This window comes from Ctenopharyngodon idella, chromosome 3 (genome assembly GCF_019924925.1).
Source record: "Ctenopharyngodon idella isolate HZGC_01 chromosome 3, HZGC01, whole genome shotgun sequence".
Classification (NCBI taxonomy): domain Eukaryota; kingdom Metazoa; phylum Chordata; class Actinopteri; order Cypriniformes; family Xenocyprididae; genus Ctenopharyngodon; species Ctenopharyngodon idella.
In genome coordinates, this window is record NC_067222.1 from 33,151,765 (window position 1) to 33,176,332 (window position 24,568).

General features: G+C 37.4%; 1 protein-coding gene and 1 long non-coding RNA gene across 2 annotated transcripts; one reads left to right on the forward strand and one right to left on the reverse strand.

Moving 5' to 3' along the window:
* Positions 1–1,349: 1,349 nt before the first annotated feature.
* On the forward strand, positions 1,350–8,044 carry gng13b (guanine nucleotide binding protein (G protein), gamma 13b). The gene is made up of 3 exons (XM_051888701.1): positions 1,350–1,809; positions 4,003–4,135; positions 6,828–8,044. The coding sequence occupies exons 2-3, from the start codon at positions 4,038–4,040 to the stop codon at positions 6,931–6,933; spliced, it is 204 nt and encodes a 67-aa protein (XP_051744661.1). The 5' UTR covers positions 1,350–1,809; positions 4,003–4,037; the 3' UTR covers positions 6,934–8,044.
* A 10,238-nt stretch (positions 8,045–18,282) lies between these two features.
* Positions 18,283–20,477, reverse strand: LOC127509257 (uncharacterized). Its single transcript, XR_007929186.1, has 3 exons — positions 19,689–20,477; positions 18,917–18,951; positions 18,283–18,755 (listed from the first exon to the last, which is right to left on the reverse strand). It is a non-coding gene; the product is annotated as an uncharacterized LOC127509257 (long non-coding RNA).
* Between the last annotated feature and the right edge of the window lie 4,091 nt (positions 20,478–24,568).

Genomic DNA, 24,568 nt, shown 5'->3' on the forward strand with positions numbered 1-24,568 from the left:
TGGTCTTTTGTTTAGTTAATTGTTCAGTTTTGTCTGTCCTTCAACAAGACATCCCCTCTTTCTTTGCATGGTGACGGTGGTCCCACAAAAGGATGCTCATCTGATCTGAGCTGCTCCTGCTGTCCTGCAGGCACCTCTCCTCATCTTACACCTCGTGATGTTGCTCTTGGGTGTGATGCCACAGGAGACTGACATGAGTGCTGCTCTGAGATGAGCAGATGACAGATGCCCTTGTATCAGCCAACAGGCAAACATTTAAATCTCCCTGTGAGCAGTTTACAGCCGTAACACCTTTGATGGAAAACTATTGTCAGTGCTTTCAGGTTTAGGCTATGTCAAACTGTGTGCAATAGCATTTGTAACATAGGCTATTTAATACAAGCTACAGCTTTAATTTGTTCTATTTCTGTTCTTGATGAATGAACGGTATTGTACGACAGATAGTCTATACACTCATTTGACCCTCTAGCAGTTAAAAAATAGAACTGCATATGTGTCTTGTGGAAAAACATTGTTATGTCTGTGCTTTGACACTGCTGCTCTGTGCGGATTAATGTGGTTCAAGGCGTAGCCTACAAATGGTGTACAAATCTAACTAAATAGCCTAACTTTTTCTTTCTTTCTTTCTTTTTTTTTTTTTTTTTTACAGCACGCCCTCCCTCTCCTGTTTTTAATGAACCATGGTCAGTTTTTTTTCTCGTTCGTAGTGAAACAAACTTTCACCTTCAAGCTACCCTCAGCCGGAACTACTTTTCTCTGTGTACGAATATGACATGCCATGCACGGCCAAATGATGAATTCGCGATGAATGAAATTCATCTGACAGCTCTATAAACTCGTAAGTATTTCCGCTCCAGTACAATTCTGAACGAGCGCGGTTTCTTTCACTAATGAACAAGGAGTGAGAGATGGAAAACCCCGGAGCGGAGCTGGAGCGGATTACACGAATTCTTTGAGTTAGGAAGGGGAAAACTCTGTGGCTCCGCGTCACAATACACGCCGTTCCAGACCGTCTTTCAGTCTTGCGTGTTGCTTGGCAACACGCAAAGCTTGATGTTTGGGCTGGAACTATTTTAGTTGGCGGAGAGAAAATAAACAAGACAGATTTTTTTCTTGTTTATTGAATTGTTTTATTAAAGCAAGAGATTCGTGCTCACAGCTGTGGTATTCAGAAAAACACTGTTGCTGTGTGATTATAAGATATAAAATAATCGCACAGCTAAATAAAGTAAATGTTTTCTTTGACAGAAAAGCTTAATAACATGTTGAACCTCAATTTTGCCATATTAGGGCATAGACACTGGATTAAACGTAGGCTACCAGAGGAGTAGGAGCAAATCCGTATGGAAAACACTTACACTGACAATTCTAGCGAATAGGCAAGGGACATCGGGCGTCCTTTTGTCTCCAACATTAGAAGAGGCATTTAGACTTCAACAGCATATAACCGCCCCCCGATTCCCCCCTCCCAGACAGATTTGCCCCAGCACCTCCTCTACATTGGCCCAGCAGCGACTGAACAGCGTCCTTGCACTTTACTAGGCTGTAACCACTGCCATCAGCTCAACTTCTTCAGCATCGTTTCAGCTGTCTCTGCCGCTGCTGCCGGAGCTTACCAGCCTATCTTTAGTCTCCCTGCCCAGTCCTTTGGCTGTCTACAGCGGATACACATTCGTCCATCGTTTGTTTTCTCCAATTAGAAACAGGCGTATGTGTGTTTTTTGATCAATCTAAGGACATTTCCCATAGATAAGAACAGTCTGCGCCAAAAGACGGGCTTCGGGTATTACCCAAAGATACATCACCGAGGTAAGCGACACAATTGTGAATTCGTATCGATCTAATCTTTTCCGTGATCGACTCTTGATGACAGTTGACATAACTTATGATGTTAGCGTGAAATGTTGGTGATTGACATCCATATATTCTTATTTTTTTGCGTTTTTCATATTGTTTTTCCACTCCCACCATCAACGCTGTGGCAGCCAGCGATTTTGCCGGTGTTACATAAAACTTCGATTTGCAGCGTCCTGCTTTTACCTCATCAATCCCTCGTTTTTGATTAACAAAATCATTGGGTTATTTAAAGGTAGCCTATATTTACAGGAAGAAGAAAAACCTACAATTCCTGCAGTAGCCTCTTAATAGTTTTTTCTGCTCTGTGAAACCCTAATATGCCCATTGGATGTAACAGATACAGCAAGTCATGCTGGTCTTCATCAGATGACCATGTAGCTACAGAAATGAATCTATTACATTCATTGACAGATTTGATTTATCTTCTTTAGTTCTTTCCACACCATTTTACATCGTTATGACACAATATTTAAGTACAATGATATGCTTCTGTTTAGTATATTTTGAATTCATTTTTTTTAATCAAATTGAAATCCAATCCCCCTATTTGGATGCTACATGGAGATGACCTACATCATTGAACGACCTACATGAAGAGCTTGGCTTGAGAAGTTCATCCTCCATCTAATATGTCACACTGTACTGATGAGTACACATAATATTACAAACAAACATAAAATGGTATCATTCATCCATTTCATCATGCATCAGTAATATTTGGTTCATGACTAATGGGTAAGTGGGAAAAAGGTTTATGCCTTGCGGCAAACTGCTGTATATTCTAGGACACTATTGATTCTGTATTTGTTTAGGGCCTCAGTGAAGCACTGAAATCAGTGTATTTACCTTCTGGCAACAACCGATTTCTGCTTCCATTATATTGGGACACAATGTCATGAATTTCATGAATATCTCCATATGAATTAAGTATTTATGGGTGGTTTGAGAGAAGTGGAAATTTTTAGAGCACTACAGTTCATCATACAGTTTGCAAAACATTTTTGTCCCCCAACTATTTCTGAACATCACGTTTGATTTGGAGAACAGCACAGTCTCCCAGCTGCTCTGAGTGTGTTTAGTCTCAGATAGTGAAATCAGAGCTTTTAAGAGTGAGAGGCTCCAGTGTCTGGCTGGTGTTGCTGGGAAGCGCTTAAAAGCCTTTATGGGACGGATGTAGACAGGCATCAGAACACCTGCATGCTGAACTGTCTCTGCTCTCTGGCTCACACGCGCCCTAATGCTGGACTCCTCTCAACACTGAAACTCTCAAGACGCAAACTCTGATCACCCAAGTTACCCCTGCTCAGAAAGGAGCCAGCATTAGACAAGCATCTAATTGCTGAATATTTATTTCAAAAATAAACACATGCATGCATTACATCCCAGTACAAAACAGGGACCAAAAACAAAAACAAAAAAAAAAACAGAATATGTGTGGTTATGTTCATGGTTATGTAGAAATGTTTTATCAAGTAATCCAAAATGTGATTCATGTGGTGACATCTATTTTCAACATCTGTTTTTCAAGTCAAAAATATCATGTTGCATGACTGAATCAGAGTTACAACATTAGATTACACACGGTGATAAAACACAAAAAGGTTTAGATAAGGTAGAAACAGTCCCTTAAGTTAATAATGGCACATTTTTTTGCTTTTTTTAATTGTAAAACAAAAATACAAAAGAGGCCAATACAATTTTAATTAAATTCATCAAATGCTAATGAATCACATATACCATTATTTGCTAAAAACAAAACCCCACACACATTATAGGTAGTCAAAGTAAATTAATAAACATTACAAAAAGTAGCTTTGCATTGTTAGTAGTCATTTAACATAAGCAATCTGTTCAGCATGGACGTACAGATCACATCCACAAATCATTAGTTGCAAACACATCAAATGATGTGAGGTGCTGGTTTGGCAAGATTTTTAATTGCAATCCACATTGACTGATGCAAAATCAGCTGTTAAAAATACATCCACATAAACATGTTACATTTTTATTTGGCGCAGGCACAGCTCACCTAGAATGGCTGTTGAAAGAATCACTGAGTCATGTAAAAGATACGCTAAAGCAGTTTCAGTAGGAGCAGCGGTTTCGAGAAACAATCTTATTTCTTGTTTCGATCTTGTTGTTTAGGTTAAGTTTGAGCACTTCCACATCAAGCCACAATCATGGATGAGATGGACTTGCCCCAAATGAAGAAGGAGGTAGAAAGCCTCAAGTACCAGCTGGCCTTCAAAAGGGAGAAATCTTCAAAGACAGTGACAGAGTGAGTGTGCTCTCTTTTGTTCTTCACACTGTGATAGTCTCTGTTCCAAGTTTCAACCCATATATTTTGTGCTGTCGCCCCGTAACACAACAGAAAAGATAATGACTCTTTCTACCCTGCTTCTATTTTTGGTGCTGTACGTCACATAATCAAGCACAGAAAAACCTAACATCAAGTCATCGGAACATCACCCATGTATTCTGTCTTTTTATTTTAATTCTCATTGGTCAGTTGTGGCATTGAGCAGTCCAGCATTTTGATATAAATAATGAACTCTCAACTGTACATTTGACCATTGGTTTGACAATAGTACTACTGCTATTCTCATGTCTCTAATATCACTCTGTGGCCTCTCTATTTGCATATCAATGCAAGATGAGGTAATTGGAGAAATTTTTGCGACTTCTTTTGCTGCTGGAAAAATTGCCTTTTTAAGGGCATTTTCAGTAATATTTCAATATACACTTCTGTTCAAAAGTCTGTTGTCAGTAAGATTTAATGTTTCTGAAAGCAGTCTCTTATGCTCACCAAGGCTGCATTTATTTGATTAAAAATGCAGAAAAAAACAGTAATATTGTGAAATATTATTAGAATTTAAAATAACTCTTTTCTGTTGTAATATATTAAAGCAATAAGCCCAGTGAAGCCGTGGTTTACAGTGAATTTATAACAGCTAAGGGGCGTTGTTAGGCACGACGTGGAGCAGAGCGCCTAAAACCCCCTTAGCTGTTATAAATTCATGTAAACCACGGCTTCACGGGGCTTATTGCTTTTATAAAATGGTTACCACCCAATACAAATATTAAAGCCAAAAAATATATGTATCAATGCAACTTTAATGAAGTAAAATCATTAAAAGGCTTTCTTCCGCTGGAAAAAATAGTCCCTGACCATGAACAGCAACAAGTTACATTTATTACGCCATTAGATGGCGGCAAAGATTGTCTTTATGAGTGTGTCACTCAGTCGCAAAGACTTTTATACTGAAACTTGTTGTGAACACGGAACAAGACGCAAATGACAAATGCTTTGACTAGCGCTGTCAGTCACGGGAAAACCCCTTAAATGTTAAAAGGACAAGATCGCAGCGGACATTCAAACGGATTTTTTATTATGAACATAGGACCTAAAGGAAAATACTAAATTTGAATGCAGGTAATAAACTCGGTCACTCGGTATCTCTCTCACAATACTCTTCTACATAATGCAATAAGCTTCATGAACAAAATCATTTGAGAACAAACATATGTTTACGTTTCTAAGAGTGGTTGCTAAGACAGATGCAGCAACATAGGTTACTACACATTCAGTGGCGCAGCGATACTTATGTAATGTGGTCAGCTGTATGTTTCGGGAATTTTACAATGGCTTTGAACGCGGCTCAACCAATCAGAATCAAGGGCCGGAACTATCCGTTTTATAATTTAAGATTGAATTTATTCCTGTGATGGCAAAGCTGAATTTTCAACATTCTTTATGACACAACAGTCTTCAGTGTCACATGATCCTTCAGAAATCATTCTAATATGATGATTTGCTGCTCAAGAAACATTTCTAAAATAAATGGAACCAGGTGACACTAGTAGCACCATCAAGTTGCAAATGGCTGCACCCACTCTTACATTAAAAATAAGGTGGATATGGTGAGCATAAAACCTCAGCAATGGCCATTGTTGGTCCGTTTTTTAGCAGAAGCTTTAAGCGGATGTAAGTACTAGGTAATATAACTAATACAAGTAAGAAACAATTAAAATAATAATAAAATAACTTCAACTCAAATCATTATTTCTTGTCTGTCTATTACTTATTTGGTAAATAGTCACTTAATAAGTTGAATAATGTATAGTTAAGTTTTTTTGTCTTATCCACTTACCATATTTTATACTTCATAGTTCCTTTTTTTAATGAAGAGTAATCAGTTTTGTCAGTGGTTTCCCCTACACTGTTTCCTGATTGAATAACCCTAATGTCACCATTAACTCATAATTGCAGTTATTTCTGAATTTGCAGGTTCACCTCATGTCACAAATTAGGCTGCCCGGAGGTCAGGTCCTCTTGGTGATTGTTCAGGACAAAGCTAATGCTCTCAGATCTCTGGTGCTTTACTCTCCAATTTGAGAGCAAGCATGGCCTCTTAGTCACACCCGCCACTGTCACATTACAGTGACATCTCATTTTCCTGCGTCCCAGGGCTCTCTTCCTGAAATATTCACAATGGTAATTTCTCTGTTACAAATTACATTTTACCGGACAGTAGTGAACAGCCCAGTTTACGCCAGCGTAGTGTTTCCTCCAGTGTTATTGTGCAGTTTGGCTGAATAAGCAATTGCGAATCTGTCGTAAAGTTGGGTCATAATGACTTAAAAATTGTCTCACATGAATCTGAGATCATCACTCTCATCTTGGACACATCATTTCTATTAATCGCCTGTGATGGATGGTGCTTCTGCAAAGAGTTACATGATTATCACCCTCATTTATCATTTGTTCAACATGGGTGCGGTCTTGCATGACCCCAATTTCATAAATCACTCAGCAGCCGTGTTCAAAGTCACAGACATCCAGAACAAATCTCTGCTCTATTTACTCCTAAATAGTAGCCATTTTTGCATCAAATGCAAGGTTTGTCACTTTAAATAGGTTGCGCAGTTTGTCCCAGAATGATGAGGAAACTTCTCCTTCCTCTCCTCAGCCTGGTGAAGTGGATCGAGGAGTGTGTGCCCGAGGACCCTTTCCTGAATCCCGAGCTGATGAAGAACAACCCATGGGTGGAGAAGGGCAAGTGTGTGCTTCTATAAAAGAGTAGCAGCAGCAGCGGTCGCCCCAGCCCTCCGTCTGAGCCTCCACCAGCCTGACAGGATCCCACGGCGCTTGCTCTCTGTTTCATTCCCTCATCATGAATGTACAGCAGTTTAGCATCCACTGCACAAAAAAAAAAAAAAAAAAAAAAAAACACAAACACACACAACACTAGCTCGATATAGTCAGAATTTGACACTTTGACATGCATTACTATTATATTTATAACCATCGATATATCTTTATATGCAGTTAGTGGAATTTCTCTTTGACTTCAGTGTTGTCGCCGCTGCTTGCGCGCTTGATCTTAAGTTCAGGCATGTAGTGTCAACATGGAAATGCCAGAAAAGGCCTGTTAGACAACATACTGCATGACAGAGGTGAAAGGAATTGCCTCAAAAAGGCAAAGGCAGCAAATTTGTGAGTTTCCCTCTGTTACGCAGCATGTTCATCTCTCCTGCAGGCTCGTGTACTATTTACACCACACTCAGCACTCTCACAGACCATTTTTCAAATATGTACAGATCGTTTTAATTTATTAACTTATTTATGATCATTAATTTATTTATTTATGGTTTGCATCACCACCGAAGCTGTCGGCGCCGACTGCTTTAGAAGCTACAATGGACCTGCTGTTGTTCAACTGCACCCTTCCTTCCTTGAAAGCTAAAGGATAAAAAAAAAAAAAAAAAAAAAACGCATCTTGCCAGGTCACCATCGAATACTGCCTTGTACACAATTTCCTTAAAAAGAATGTATGTGTGTTGTGAGGGACTTGTAAACCATCAGCACCCTTAAGCATTGAATGGATATGCAAACGGAGAGGTTGTGCACTGGCCAAGGCTTTTTTTTTCTTAGATTAATAGCTCAATCTGCACTTATGGCAAGGATGTGGGATTAATTTATGACTTTTGATTTGTTCATGTTTTTATATATTCAAACAGTAGAAATCTGTCTAATTATCTAGAGGTGTGTTACATACGAGAATGCTTTGAGAAAATATGCATAAGATCAAGTACTAGTTTAATAACAAGCAATAAGTGATTACATTTTTTTATTGAATGTTTTACAAAACATCTTATTGAATAAAGTAGAGGATTTTTAGACAGCTTTAATGTCATTTGTGTGTTTCAATTGGGTGTGTGTCATGGGTTGGGCAATTTATATCTGTCTGTTTACACAAAAACAATTATATTGAGATTATAGAAATAATTATGGTGGTCATAGATAGATAGATAGATAGATAGATAGATGTGCTTAAAATAGTCATTAAAAATATAACAGTCATAAAAAAAAATGAAATCATGCCCCTTCACCCCAATACTGAGCCCTGCACATGACATGCGGGGAAAATAAAAACATGATAACGTTGGACATGAATTAAGAATTTGTGTCTTCCCACTACTTATTAATTCATCCTCTTGTTTTAGTTAAATTGGGCCCAAGTCATACTTATTTGTGTCGAATTTTTTGTGAAATTGTGGGATTCAATTAGTACAACATGGCCACAATTTAACTAAAACATGGGAACAAATTCTTAATTCATGGCCACAACATTTTGTGCAAGTCATAAGAGATTTTCCTACCATAAGAGCCATTCAAACTTGAATTACTACATTTATGTTTTTCCAAGCCAAAGAATTAGAGAAACAAAACAGCTATATATATTAAGTTGAGTTGGAACTCAACTGAATGGGTTCAAAGTGTAGAGTTGAACTACTGTTAAAGGGTTAGTTCACCCAAAAATGAAAATTCTGTCATTAATTACTCACCCTCATGTCGTTCCACACCCGTAAGACCTTCGTTCATCTTCAGAACACAAATTAAGATATTTTTGATGAAATCCGATGGCTCAGTGAGGCCTCCATTGACAGCAAGACAATTAACACTTTCAATGCCCAGAAAGCTACTAAAGACATATTTAAAACAGTTCATGTGACTACAGTGGTTCAACCTTAATGTTATGAAGCGACAAGAATACTTTTTTTTAGCTTTCTGGGCATTGAAAATGGGAGTGTTATTGCTGGCGATGCAGCCCTTACTGAGCCATCAGATTTCATCAAAAATATCTTAATTTCTGTTCTGAAGATGAACGAAGGTCTTACGGGTGTGGAACGACATGTGGATGAGTAAGAAATGAAAGAATTTTCATTTTTGGGTGAACTAACCCTTTAACCTGACACAGTTTCTTAAAAAAACATGACGCTCATGGCATAAGACGCTGAAAAACAGCAGAATGTGACAACAACCAGAGACATCAATCTGCATGTATGCATAGACCAACAATTAAAGTGCAGTAGGTGATCTGAGAAATGCTAACATTAGCCTGCTAGCATTAAAAGCCTACGACCCCCCCCCCCCCCCCCCCCCTCGTAAATCACCGTCCAAAGCCATGCCTCCTCCAAAATACATGAACGCACACACAAACAGCTGCTTTTGGCAAAGTGTCACAAGAGACGCTGTTAAACTACCTCATGTCTCAAAACACATAACGTTACAATAATAATGAATGTAAACAACTTAGAGAGCTTGTAGCTGACTGCTGCAGATTCATTTCAGCGTTGATACTGTTGACATGGAAACACATAATTCTGAATCTGACTGAACAGCTCCAGCTAGAACGTCACGGGTTGCCATCTCTTTATTATGATAGTTATAAGCTCGTTGTTTTGATTCGGCAGGAACTGTAAAAGGTGGCTGCTGTTTGTTTGTGGTGCTCCGTGACTGACGTCTGTCTGTATAAACTCTGCATAGCATGAAACGCGCTGAAGACGTGTGATGTCTGCGCAAACAGGGTGTGCGAGGGTATGTAAAAACATACGCTAACAGGCAGGTAGGACATCGTATTATTTCATTCGGACCGAATATAATAATTGGATGAACAGTTTAGGGTCCTACGCCTTCCACAGGTGATATATATATATATTTATAAAAATACATTTAGACCGTTAAACATTGCTATCAGGATATGAGGAGACTTTCAACCAGTATAACAAAAAATGTTTCTGTAGAGAATCACCTATTGCACTTTTAAGAAACAAGATTCTGTATGTGTTCTGTATGGACAGCCCCTAAGTCAAACAGTTAAACAAAAATCAACTGAAACTTGATTGCTGTGGACTGTAGGTGGGCGCTAGGCTTATGTTTTGTGATACTGAAATAAATCAAACAATATATTGACTTCAAAAGTCACTTTTTATGTTTATTTAGTGCTTTCTTTAAAATAATGAAACCTAATCTTTTCAAATTATATTTATTTGGCTTTTCTCAACAAATATTACATTAATATTGATTCATTTAGCAGATGCTTTTATCCAAAGCAAATGAAGAATACAAGTGATTCATCCTAAAAAATATTGGTGAGATTAATTGAAACTGACATGCAGTAGTAATTATGTTTTTGTTTTTTTTACCACCTCCTGAGAGAAGCAACAGCGCTGTCTTTAACAGATCTGGTACCTCTTTTGTAAATGGAAAGTCATAAAAACAGATTTGGTAGAACAAGTCCTCTAGCACAATGAACAGTCTGTTTTATCTGCATTCCCAAATCACTGCAAAAAAAAAAAAAGCATTACAAACACATTCTCTGCTAAATAATGGAACACATCAGAGTCTTTTCTTCCCAACTAAGGGAAAAACGTAGCTCTTCTTTTTGTACACTTTTGACTTCAGTCAGTTCAGACCTATCTGTGTACTGCAAGTGAAACTTTGCCAGGCAGTTTAATCAAAGCCAATACATCTTTATGCACTTAATGGAACTGTGAGTATCAGACCGTACAGTCGTCGCCCGTTTACCAAAAAAAAAAAAAAAAAAAATGCCATGAGTGGTTCTGGGGCTGTGAGACTAACACAGTGGATAATAGCTCACTCTCTAAGATTAGGATTGGTAATCCTGATGCCCATTGCCTTGCCACACATTCACATGATTGCTCTCTACGCCGGTTGAACCCGCAGCAGATGACACTCTAATCTGCCCAAAATAATCCACTCTCTCAGCCCCCATCACAAATCTCCATTTCTAAATACATATGGGATCACATGGACCAATAGTCTGTTAAATGTACACATCTGGGGTAAAGTGCTACACTGACGAAGTCTGACACAATGACCATAAATCTGCATATATGGCAAAGCTTAATGCCTCTTTAATCTAAATACGGCAAATGCATGTGTTTGACCCCTATATCTGGATCTGAAATGGGGATTTATGCTAAGAAGGGCATATGGACTGCGAATAGATATATTACAGGAGAGAATAACTTATGGGTTCTGACTTGTAAAACCACTTGCTGATCGAAACACTCTTGCTGTTCTCCCTTGAGGATCCTAAAAAGATGTGTTTGTGAGAGCAATCTCAGAGTGTAAAAGTGTGATCCAGGCAGTATTTAACCCTTTAACATCACATATGTCCAGTTTAGATGAGGTTAACACCAGGTTTTGTGGTCATTTAAACATAATTAGTGTCAACCTTAATCACATCATTTTATTTTTACCCACAAGGCAGTGCTCATGCATGACCGTGTCACAAGCACACAACGAACTTAATTTGACCAAGCTGGGCTGTTAAGTTAAGTCTGTTATCAACTCAAATCAACTTTTCTTATAAGTTATTAGTGGATGTTTACATAATAATCATTATTTTCAAAAAACATTGGTGAAAATATTTTTCTTAAAAATGTTATAAATGTATAAAAATAGTTTAAAATATATAAAATATCTATTTTCAAATATCCCCAATATTTCTAAAAATGTATTTAATATAGGGGAGTAGCACCACAAAGTTATATATATATATATATATATATATATATATATATATATATATATCATTTATTATAATTTTGTCAAACCAAAAATTATTCAGACATTTTTGATATATTTTTACTATTGGGTGCAGGACACTATTGTTCATTTATGTAAGTGAGGATAGCAAAATAATGTAAACTGTGACATATTATACCCAAAAATTCTTCATACAGTGGACTACCGGTAAAATTGATAAAAAATTAAAAAATTATTCAGACACTTTTACCTGATCATATTTTGTTTAAGTGTTATCTGACTTAATTAAGATTAATTTTTTCTGACACAGTTTAACTGAGATCTTGTCATATTTTATTACCACTTTTTTAAACTATAGTGAATAAACTGTATTAATGAATGAATGAAATGTTCAAGGTGTCTGAATAAATTTAGGTTTGACTGTATATATATGTAGTCTTTTTAAGAATTTTATTCTCATAATGAAGCTTTTTATTTTTTATGGCATCAGGGCAGTTCTGTTCTAAAAACAGTATCAAAATTAATTTTCAATTAGAAATAAATGTATGTATGAACTGCAGTTTTTATGCTTTTTAATAAAATTGTAAAAAAAAAAAAAAATTATTAATGTCACTATTTACTACATTGAGACTATTTGTATACAATAGGTAATGCTAGCTGATCTATCATTAACCTGATTTTCAGGTACCACATCTACTTCAGGCTCCATGAGTAGTTCATGAAAGGATTAGTTCACTTCATAATTAAAATTTCCTGATAATTTATTCACCCCCATGTCATCCAAGATGTTCATGTCTTTCTTTCTTCAGTCAAAAAGAATTTAAGGTTTTTGAGGAAAACATCACAGGATTTTTCTCCATATAGTGGACTTCACTGGGGTACAAGTGGTTGAAGGTCCAAATTGCAGTTTCAATGCAGCTTCAAAGGGCTCTACGCGATCCCAGCTGAGGAATAACCCCCTATTTACACTGCACATGTCTGCAGCTCGTCACGGCTGCGACGCGGCTACCCGAGTCAATCCGCGGCCACTTTAGTCAATCCTTGTGTTAACACCAGCCTGCGGCGCATTTCAGAAGCGTCTTGCCACACCGCTTCGCTAAAGATAGGCGCCAAGTCTATTTTCGACGGACACCGTGTCCAAGCCACGCAGCTCAAATACAAAATAAAGTCAAAATAATCACCCTGTGAAGACTCCCTCTCATATTTCACATCACTAGGAGGCCAGAAATTGACGACAAGAGTTTCGAAGTTGAAAAACTTCCTTTTATCCTTGTCGTCCATAACTGGACTTGTAAGGGTTTATTAACTTTGTCTGTAGGCTACAGCAAAATAAAGTAGGGCATAGCAATAAACACAATTAAACTGGACAAAATATAAACATTTAGCCATTAAAAACATGAAAAATCAAGGAAAACAACGTCGGCTGGAAACTGCAAATCTCGTGGTCTCGCGAATCCAGCCGCTTCGCTTCCGAAATGCTTCTGGTGTGAGTTGACACCGCGTAGAGGACGGAACAAAACCTCGCCAGAGCCGTAATGCACCGCAGGCGTGTGCAGTGTAAATAAGGGGTAAGGGTCTTGTCTAGCATAATGATCGGCCATTTTCTAAAAAAAATAAATAAAAATTTGATACTTTTTAACCACAAATGCTCGTCTTGCACTGCTCTGCTAAGTGCCACGCATTAGGCCTACATAATCACGTTGGAAAGGTCACACGTCATGTAGATGGAAGTACCGATCCAGTGTCTACAAAGCGAACGTGCAAAGACTAAGTCAAATGGCCTTTACAAAAAAAGGTAAAACAACGATGTCGGACGATTTTGAAGTTGGAGGAGAAATTGAGATGGAGTTTTTCACCCTACCGCGGTACTTATGCCTACATCACGCATGACCTTTCCAACATGATTACGTAATGTGGGGCGAATCGCAGAGCAGTACAAGAGGAGCATTTGTAGTTAAAAAGTATATGCGTTTTTATTGTTTTTAGAAAATTACAGATCGTTTCGCTAGACAAGACCCTTATTCCTCGTCTGGGATCGTGTAGAGCCCTTTGAAGCTGCACTGAAACTGCAATTAGGACCTTCAACCCATTGTACCCTCAAGTTCACTATATGGAGAAAAATCCTGGAATATTTTCCTCATAAACCTCCATTTCTTTTCGTCTGAAGAAACACTTCAGAACTAATCACTTCAGAATCAGAACTAAAGGAGTGGGACTCAGCTTGAAACTCATAAGCATGCCTGAATTCTGGTATCGGGGGTTGAGAGATGGACTGCAGCAATAAGCAAGTAGATTTCTTCAGACTTAAGACAGTATATGTTAAGTAGCATGCAGTGTGTGGCCATTTATGAGCCATTTCTGTCACAGCAGAGTGGCTCTTGTCCCCTGGCAAAGTCAACTGATCCAGTTCTGTCAGTGCACTCTTATATAGTCAACCCACACGTATATTTTTGCGCTGTCAAACACCTGCACACCTAACTCCATTTGCCTGAGTGCCAGGGGAGACGGGTCAAGCCGAGGCCATGCTTCATTTCCTCAAATGAGGACAGTGCAAGATTCTGGAGACACCCATTTTTTCCCTCTCCCCTCAAAACTCTTCTGTTCTGCACCCTGGGCTAATTGGAACTGGCTGAGTGTAAATTGAATGAGTGGAAATGCGTGTTGGGATTGTGATCTTTGGCCCACTTTTGGTACATGTGCAAATGTGCTCAATGAGGGAGATATATGGTTCTAATGCTGTGAACGGCGGTCTGATCTTATGCGCATCGAACCTGAGTGAAAGGTGCCTTCCCAGGGTACGTATCCTCACAATTCAGAATCATCCATTTTAACAAGGCAAACAAAAACAAAGTCGAGCACGGCTGCCCATTATTCCACTGTGGTGTCATTACATGGCTGAGTTAACCCCAGTGGGCCTGCTGTGTTTGCACAACGATCTGGCTGAACTGCCCAAGAGGGACTGAATGCCTCTTATTTCACTCTGTTACATGGCCGCCACTCCCACTATCTCTCAGACAACCAAATCAAACTCACATCTTGTCTAAGAAAACACTGTGAGCCTTTTGCAAAAAAGCATCATCCTTCATTTCGCCTCACCTTCTAAGTCGTGCATAAATGCTGTCACTGCCTCCTTCAGACAACAGGCAGTGACAGGAAGTATGTGCTGTGACGTGCCTGTGTGCCCCAGCGGTCCCTCTTTAGGAGATTAAAGCCCCGAGCTGACAGCTCTTTAATCTCTGGTGCTTTGTTAGCAGACCATGTGGTGTAGAAGCAGCAGTGCCTTATGGGGAATAGGTCTGGGACCAAGTCATCCACAACATTTCACATCATCAGCAGCTGAGATAGAGGTAAAATCATCAAATGTTACCCTAAATATTAATCGCTGAACTCACAGATTCTGAAAAGTGCATTTTCAGGGGACCGAAAATACGCATCTTCTTGAGAGAATATTTTTGCCAAGGTCAACATTTTAAGTATGGTGCACAGTCTATGGGACATTCCAAACTGTGCACATCATCTGTGTGCCTGCTAAGACTGATGGCAGCTGTATATGCTGTATGTCTTAATGTGGAAAAATACTGACTCACTCTAACTTACCGTGTGACATAAGGAGAGGGAGCGGCACTCAGGGAATTCCATGGCAACACGCTGACCAAAAGACGACAAGATTCTAGAAACATTCCAAAAGAAGAAACACAGAGTACATGCTTTAAGACCACAGTCTTCCTTTTATAGCACTCTCCCGTGTGCTCGCAACAGTTGGAGATTTGCCAGCGTACCAATGTTTATGGCGAGATAATGAGGTTGCATTCTTTGTTTCTACGTCGTTCTCTTGCAAGGTAAAACATTTGAGTTAACTTGCGGTTGGGTTTAAAATGTAGAGAAGTAGAGCATACAAATGGTTATGGATTATTAATAAATCTAAGAGGAACTATCATGCAGACAGTGCAGACTCAAGCAATGCACAGCTGAGATAAAATATTTAGTGAGCACTTTTTTAATGCACGCTTTAGAAAATGCCACCGCAGTGCAAAAACCTACAATACACTTCTTACAGAATTACGCAAAGCATCAGATTAGAGCAGGATCACAAATTTAAAGGGGGCTCTTGGCAAAAAAATGCACCCATAATTAAAAAAGTAGAGCAAAATTAGTATTTAAACATACAGTATCGTTTAAAAACGTTTGGGTTTGGTAAGGGTTTTCAATGTTTTTGAAAGAAGTCTCTCATGCTCATCAAGGCTGCATTTGTTTGATCAATAATACATTAAATCAGCAATAATAACTGTTTTCTATTTGAATATATTTTTAAATGTAACTTATTCCTGTGATGGAAAAGCTGAATTTTTAGCATCATTACTCCAGTCTTCAGCAGTGTTGGGGGTTGCCACATTCTGGAAAGGAAAATAAGGGACAATCGTGGTTCTTTATAGGAAAATAAGGGACAGAATAAGGGACACTCAAAATATTTGTACTGTACCACACAATGTCTGTCATTTCAATATCTGCAGTTAAGTATATGTGTAAAAGATGTATAAAAGGTTCTCAGACAAGAACACATTTGGGTAATTTTGTGTCAAAAATCAACCAAATTTCAGAAACTTTCCTTGCTAAAATTTTTGATTTTCCTTTTTTTTTTCTGAAGAAAGACAATCATAAATGAAGAAGAAAGCCAAAATATTAAATGTAACGGATGTATATTTACTGAGTAATCCAATATTTTGTAGAGGGGGGTCAGAATTACAATTTACCTCCCTGTAATCTGACTCCAAATCTCAGGTGAAAATTGTAATTTATTATTTACCAATTTATTATTATTTATAAGCCCAGGTGAGAAAAAGTAACTCAAAAGTAATGTGACACATTACTTTCCATAAAAATTAACTAAGTAACGCAATTAGTTACTTTTTTTAGGGAGTAACGCAATATTGTAATGCATTACTTTTAAAAGTAAATTTCCCCAACACTGGTCTTCAGTGTCATATGATTAGGGTTGCAAAGGGGCGGAAAGTTTCCAGAAATTTACCGGGAACTTAACTTGGGGAATTTTGGAAATATTCCAATTTGGAAACTTAACAGGAATTTACAGGAATTTATAGGAATTTATGGGAATTAACTGGAAATTTTGGGAAATTTACATAAATTTATAATATTTATATAAAATGTATCATATACAAACATAAATATAAACATTTTGTTTGGTCATAACATGAAATAACAGTTATTTCTTTTTCGCATTCAATTAATTCTAATTTAGTAAAATAAATACATATTTATTGCAGCAATTGTTATGTGTTATTTATTTCAGTGTCACATGATCCTTCAGAAATCATTCTAATATGCTGATTTGATACTCAGTTATTATCAATGTTGGAATCAGCTGTGCTGCTTAATATTTTTTTGGAACCTGTAATACTTTTTTCAGGATTCAGTGATGAATAAAAAGTTGTAAAAAAAGAAATATTTTCTAACAATATCACTTTAATATTACTTTTTATCAATTTCGCACATCCTTGCTGAATAAAAGTATTAATTTCTTTCAAAAAAAGAATGAAAAAAATGACTGACCCCAACATTTTGAACAGTAGTGTATATTGTTACAAAAGATTGCTATTTTAAATAAATGCTGTTTTAAATTTTTATTCATTAAAGAATCCTGAAAAAAGTATCACAGGTTATAAAAAATATTAAGCAGCACAACTGTTTCCAACATTGATAAGTGAGTATCAAATTAGCATATTAGAATGATTTCTGAAGGATCATGTGACACTGAAGACTGGAGAAATGATGCTGAAAATTCAGCTTTGCATCACAGAAATAAATTATATTTTAATATATATTAAAATAGAAAACCATTATTTTAAATTTTAAATTTAAATTATATTTCACAATTATATTCATATTCACAAAATACAGTTTTTTTTCTGTATTTTTGATCAAATGTGCATGTTATGGACTGGGGGAATGCACAGTGCATGCAGGGGGTGTGGCCTCAATAGCTCTGCAGTAAGTAGTGTGCTGTGTGAATGTCAGGGTAAAAATTCAACTGAAATTGCATTAAATCTGGTTGTTTTAACCAAAAATATGCTGCAAGATGTTTTTTTCAACTACATTTAAGTACCCTGTTATAGGCTAACCTGCAATTTTTCAAATTCCCTGTTTATTCCCATTAATTCCCATATATTCCCATTAATTCCCATGGAAAGTTTCCAGCTTTGAAAATTCACGGAATTTTGCAACCCTACACATGATCCTTCAGAAATCAGTCTAATATGATGATTTGCTGCTCAAGAAACATTTCTTATTATTATCAATGTTAAAAACAGTTGTGCTGCTTAATATTTTTGTGGAAACCATGTTTTTTTTCTCTCTCAGGATTCTGTGATGAACAGGAAGTTCAAAAGAACAGTTCAAAATTTGTCTTATTTTTTTTTTTTAAGTCTTTACTGTCATTTTTGATTAATTAAATGTGTGATTTGATTAATTAATAAAAAGTATTAATTAATTAATTATATAAACATTATAAAAATACTAATCAATTCACATATAAACAATATCAATACATATCAATTACAATTCCAGTTTTATTCCAGTTAAAAACAGTGGTCAAATGTTTCCCTTTAATGCAAAAGTTACTCTGTGACACTGGATGAGTTATAACATCAGATACATAGATTTCTCTTCTCATTCAACCTGGTGACATCCACTGTGCACACTCTCAGAGTAGATGATGCCACTTTTCTTTGTCAGTTTTGTTCTCTCTTGCTCGGTCCCTTAGGTCTAATTAACCAGCTCAGGCTCAGCAAAGCGCAGTCAGCCAATTCAAAGGCATTAACAATTCATGGACAGAGATCACAGAAATAACCAGACCTTCTCTTTCCATTTGGCTCTGGAAGGGGGAGGGTGGGTCAGGGAGGTCCCTGCTAGAGAGCGAGGTAGGTCTATCACGTAATCGGCTCGTTCTCTCCTCCAGTACAGCATCCTTTTGCTTCATCCCATGAGGTTGCACATGCTGGAGCACTTTTATGAAACTGGAACCCTGCCATAGAGATTGAATGATGCACAGTGAGACAGAGTTCCTTCTGCACCATCAAAGAAGGACCATCAACACTACATGACCATATTTATTTTTGCTAAAATAGCAAACACTTTAAACCAACAGCTCATCCTAAAATAAAAATTCTGTTCTCATTTACTCACCCTCATGTCGTTCCAAACCAGTAAAAAAAATTATTCTGTAGAAAACAAAAGAAGATGTTTAGCAGAATATCCAGTGTCAAAGTGGATGGGGAATAGGACTTACTTTCATTAAAAAAGTAGAACAACACGAATATAATATAATATAATATAATATAATATAATATAATATAATATAATATATGAATTAAATATAAAAGAACCCAATAATTTATAACATGAGCTGTAATACTGTATATAAGCATACTGAGTTCTGATAGTCCATCTCACAGGAAAAAAAACAAACAAACATTTTTTCAAACAAATAAATAATGAGGTCTGCATTTGCGGCAAGATCTATGCCTCAACTTTTGGAATATCCTAGTCCAGAGAAAGCTGCTCAATAAAACATTGCTGTCATGGTAAAACTTTAATGGCTCTGTCTTCGAGCATTAACCCACATGAACACACATTTAGGGCATCTTTTCTGCATAAGCCTTAGTTGAGCCCACCCACCAACTCACCTCCCAACTCCTAAAATCACCAGAGAAGATTTACCAGTCATTTAGCAAATAAAGCTGCCCAGCCCAGATCAAAAAGCATTATATGGATGACTGTGTATTAACCCTTTTTGCATGACAGGTGGATGCAGTGTCCTATAAATCACCCCCTATTGAGAATGGAGTTGCTGCTACAGTACACACAGACAACGGTCTTGTGTTTTCATTTGAAATGTGTGAGTGTTTTGTATTAAAAATTGATAGTTTACAATTTTGTTATCATTTAGCCTACTCACCCTCGTGACATTCAAAATCCAGATTTTCTTACTTCCATGAAACACAAACAAAAGGTGAATTTTTGAAGATTATCTTGCTACTTTTTTTGTAACAAAACACAGTTATTTATTTTAAATTTATATTTTATGGCAATCTTCCACTATTCTTTAGCTCCCAAATCAAATATGGCGCCGTTGACGTCAAAGACGTTTGGCCATGAGACACACGAGAACCAATCACATTTGGCGTCAACGGTGATAGGCGCCATTTTTTGTAGTCTTTATGGCTTTTGTAGTTCATTTTAGAGCAGAGCTTCGACGGTGAGAAAAATGAACAGTAAATAATAAATTAAATAATGACAGAATTCGCTTTCTTCTTCTTTTTTGTATTTATGCAACTATTAGATAAAACAGTTCCTTTGACTTAGAGCTCGACTGGTCGCATAAATCACAAAAATTAGGCATACTGAACATGTAGCCTACTTTTACACAAACAAGTGAGATTCTGTGACACCCCACATCCATTGCCAGAGTTAAAGAGGGTAAGAGATTAAGCGCTAATCTGATGATGGGGCACTCCCGTCAAATACAATAAAACAAAAATAGATCTCCTTTTTCATTGAAGGCTGTTGATTAAATCAGCTTACCTCACTATACAAAAGCACCATGATCCCAGAATTCCACTGAAGGCTTGCTGCTATAGCTTAATGTCTTAAGCAAGATAAGCAATTATTATGGAGGCCATTTACTTAAGTATTCAAATCCATGTATTAAACCGATTGTGTGTTACTTTAAATAACTAATTATTTAAACTATTTATTTTTAAAAATAATTTGTATATATAGGCCTATATTAAATGCCAATTTGGGGAATATTTAATTAGGTTTTCATGAAATGAAATAAAGTACATTAAATAATAAATACATAGATTTGTCTATATTTTTATTATTTTCATTTCATTCTTTTCAACATGGTTCTCAAAATCACTAATATCTTATTTTTTAAAATAAGGCTGTTCCAAGTAAATATTCACTGTTTGATGTGTGATATACGCTCTATATGGTGTTCTCTGTCACTTTATCACACACACACTCATAGCCACACATGCACGCTGGCTGCAGGAGATGTTACATCACATGTGAAGGTTGCAGGACGTCAACAAAGTCGAAGTCTGCCCTCCATCGTCCTGTTCCCTGAACATATCTGAACATATTCAGTTTAATTATGAAAGATGAACCAACTCATTCTATCAATAAGACACATCATTAGATGACATAATACAATACAATTAGAACTTTATTACTTTAAATATTGTATAAATACGATCTTGTTATAAATTTGAAGCATTCACAAAGTCCATAGGGTTCAAATACATGTATGTAATTTGTTGTATTATTGTTGTAACTTGTAAATATTATGTATGGTAGAGAACATAAATCACGTCACACATAAATCGTTACAATCTGAAAGGTCTCTTAAAAGACTGAATATTTTCACACACACAAAAAAAATCATTAATAATACATTTACAACAATTACATTTGTTTTTTCTCTTTTTTACTGGTTTATATCCAAAGGCACCCACCTTTCTGGAGCTGAACAGATTAGTTCTGTGCTGGTTTGATTGAGCATGGATTTTAAACAGAATATTTACAAGCTCTAATATCATAGTGATTCTTTCTGGCTGACATGATAAGCTGTAATGATGACTTCTGTATGACTAATTCCTCTCCCTCGGGCTGGACTGGAAACACAAGGCTGTCCTATGTGGTGAGAAATCTCAGAACTGCACAATCTTCCTCCTCCTCCAACTGTGGTAAAATATGATTCACCATTCACATCTCCAGAGCCGGAGCTATTCTTGGTGTTTTAATCTTGTACATAAAATAAAAACTCAAAAGAAACGCTGGGGCCGTCTGTTCTCCACATCATTATCGTCACCTGATAAAGAAATGCTGCTTCAGAGGTTTCAAGGTTCATAGAAGGACAAAATAAACAGTTGTGTCAATCCTAAACGGACGAATGCAAACTTCTGCTCAGTCCTCTTTAGGAAGGAAGTCCACGCTGGAGCTCTGGTTGGTGAGGGCCTGTTCCAGCAGGGCTCTTTGCGTGATGGCAGGCAGGTAGAGGAACGCGTAGAGGAGCCCAAGCAGCAGAAGAGCGATGATCAGAGGAAGACCCCAATCTGTGGTCATGATTGGCTCTTCGCAGCGGGCCTGGAGAAAAGAGGCCTGCATTGTGCTGGTGGCCGCCGAAGAGAGAGTGATGGAGAGATGTGACTTTAGCGTTCTCCGCAGGTCCGCTGTCCAGAGACTGCTTGGAAAGTGTGTGTCTTTGGCAGGACACACCTGCCACTAGTCGCTCTGCTTGGCACCGAGACACAGCTGTCAATGTGACACTCCAGCCAGATGTCACCAAATCAGGCCTGCTCTAGGAGGGACATCCCCAGACTGACAGCAGACATGGTGACCTACGTCAAAGACATGCAGAACTCTGATGCTGTCATTGGTAAACATCAAGCATAAAGTGTGTTTGTAACTCCTATAAGGGTATTATCTGTGTGTGATTGTTGACTTAAGCCACTCTCAAGGTGGCATAAGGGTAACATTGCTATGGCACAGGGCTGATTTTAAATGTTATGCAACACTGTTTGGGTACATCACACTATGTTTCGACTAATACCTGCAGCCAGCACTTCCTCATTACCACAAATCACCTCCCAAATCTAGAATATGGATTATAGCGCTTGCATAATGTAATTATATAATTCTTAGTAACATTTTATGAATCAGACAAAATTACCTGCAATTTTTGGATAGAACGGGATTACTCTTGGGATATTTTTTACACCTATTTAAACAACAACAACTCTTCTGATGTGATGTGTGGCCAAGTATGGTGTCCCATACTCGGAATTTGTGCTCTGCATTTCACCCATCCAACTGCACGCGCACGCACACACACACACACACACACAGAGCAGTGGGCAGCCATTTTTGCTGCGGCACCCAGGGAGTGATTGGGGGTTAGGTGCACAACATGATGAGAGTGTCCATTCACTCCCCCCACCTACATTTCCTGCCGGTACTGAGACTCGAACCTGTGACCTGCGGGTTACAAGTTCGACTCTCTAATCATTAGGCCACAACTGCCCCCGTGCTGTTACTTGTACAAATACATATATTCACAAAAGAAGATTTAGTTACAAAAACAAACAAAAAAACAAACAAACCCCCCCCCCCCCCCCCCCCCCCCCCAATCCATCCATTTTCCAAACTGCTAGTCCTATGTCAATAGATATAATAAATAACTAATTAAATAAATAATGTCAGCAAGTGTGGTTTTTTCCCCCCAAACCAATTTGTGGTCCTCTGGGGGCCCCAGTTTGAAAACCGCTGTTCTATTTCTGTAATGCAGTTTTTAGCCATAAAAATATGTCTTCAGATGAACTGTTATTTACTATTGTTAAAACTGTTAAAACATATTTTAAAAAAGTTGTTTCATTTTATCAATATCATCAAGGTCTATACTTGTAAGGGCCAATTATTTATCCAGTCAGTGCTACATAAAAGTTTGTTCCGTCTCTAACATAAATAGTATTCAGTTAAATTGTGAGCACACATCTTCCTTTAAACTGATGTAAAAAGCAGGAAAAGGACGGTAAGTGTGATGGTGCTTATAAATGCAGCTGAGGAAAAGGAGTCTGACTCAGACGGGCTGTCTTAACCTCCACAGAGAAAGGCCTCTCCCTCAGAGCCTGCAAAATCAGGTCACCTCACTGTGGAGCGCCAAAGCAAGGACAGGACTCACAGTGCTGGTGAAACCTCAAAGTTGTCCATTGTTTTTCACACACAAAAGCATATTTCACATAATTGTCCCCTCTGTTTTGTCTTTTCGTGATTGAATCTGATTCATAATTAATGATTGATTTGTTGTCAGATATCGCAAAGATTATAGGAATGCTAAAATAGACAGACATGGCTAATGATAACACAGAGTCGCTTAAGTTAAAATGGCACTTGAAGGTCTAGACAGACAACTTGATATTTTATTATGTGTGAACAAGGCCCTTAAGGGGAATGTTTCTGCAATTTTGATGCTATTAATTGCTTTGAATGAAGAACATGAACTTAATCGTGTTGTTGCTGCAAGGTTTATTAAGTGATTTATCATTAAGAACTGGGCTTTTTATACCAAGGTCATGGTCATTTTCTCAGTGCTTTATTAATAGAATTTGTGTTACATAGGTGTAATATTGTATATGGGTAGTTGACATTTAAAAATGAAAATTAAGAACACACCGACATACCTATCAAATTAAACATGTCGAAATGAGTATGACCTTCCAGATTTAGAATGGAGCCAAATATGTGTTAGAGCCCATAATTTGTCAATTAATACTAGATTTAAGCTGATCCAATATAACTGGGCAATGCGTACTTGAAAAGTCACCCCTGAAATGTTAAATAAGTTAAACCCAAACATTCCAGATATCTGTTCAGATATCAATCAATCAATCAATCTATCTATCTATCTATCTATCTATCTATCTATCTATCTATCTATCTATCTATCTATCTATCTATCTATCCACCCATTTCAACTGGCATTACACCAAAGTAATTATATGACTCAATACATATGATCCGGTTGTGAGAAGATGGCATTAGATTGCATTTTCCCAGGAAGCATTACATAACAGCTCAACAGAGACAAACCTACACACTCCGAATCAAGAGAGAAAGAAACAGCAATTAAAGGATAGAAAAAAAGAAGTCATGCTAACAGTGCCTCCAGTTTCTTTATTCTCTTTAAGCACAGGCAGAACAAATCATCTCGACACACTCGATACAGTCCTGACTTTGGCTCCACTGGCTCTTCTCAACAGATAGCGTGTCCGC

Excerpts from the sequence above, each read along its gene's own strand:
- gng13b (XM_051888701.1), top strand. The coding sequence starts at position 4,038 with ATGGATGAGATGGACTTGCCCCAAATGAAGAAGGAGGTAGAAAGCCTC. Across the intron at positions 4,136-6,827 it reads TCTTCAAAGACAGTGACAGA|CCTGGTGAAGTGGATCGAGG; the intron begins GTGAGTGTGCTC and ends TCCTCTCCTCAG.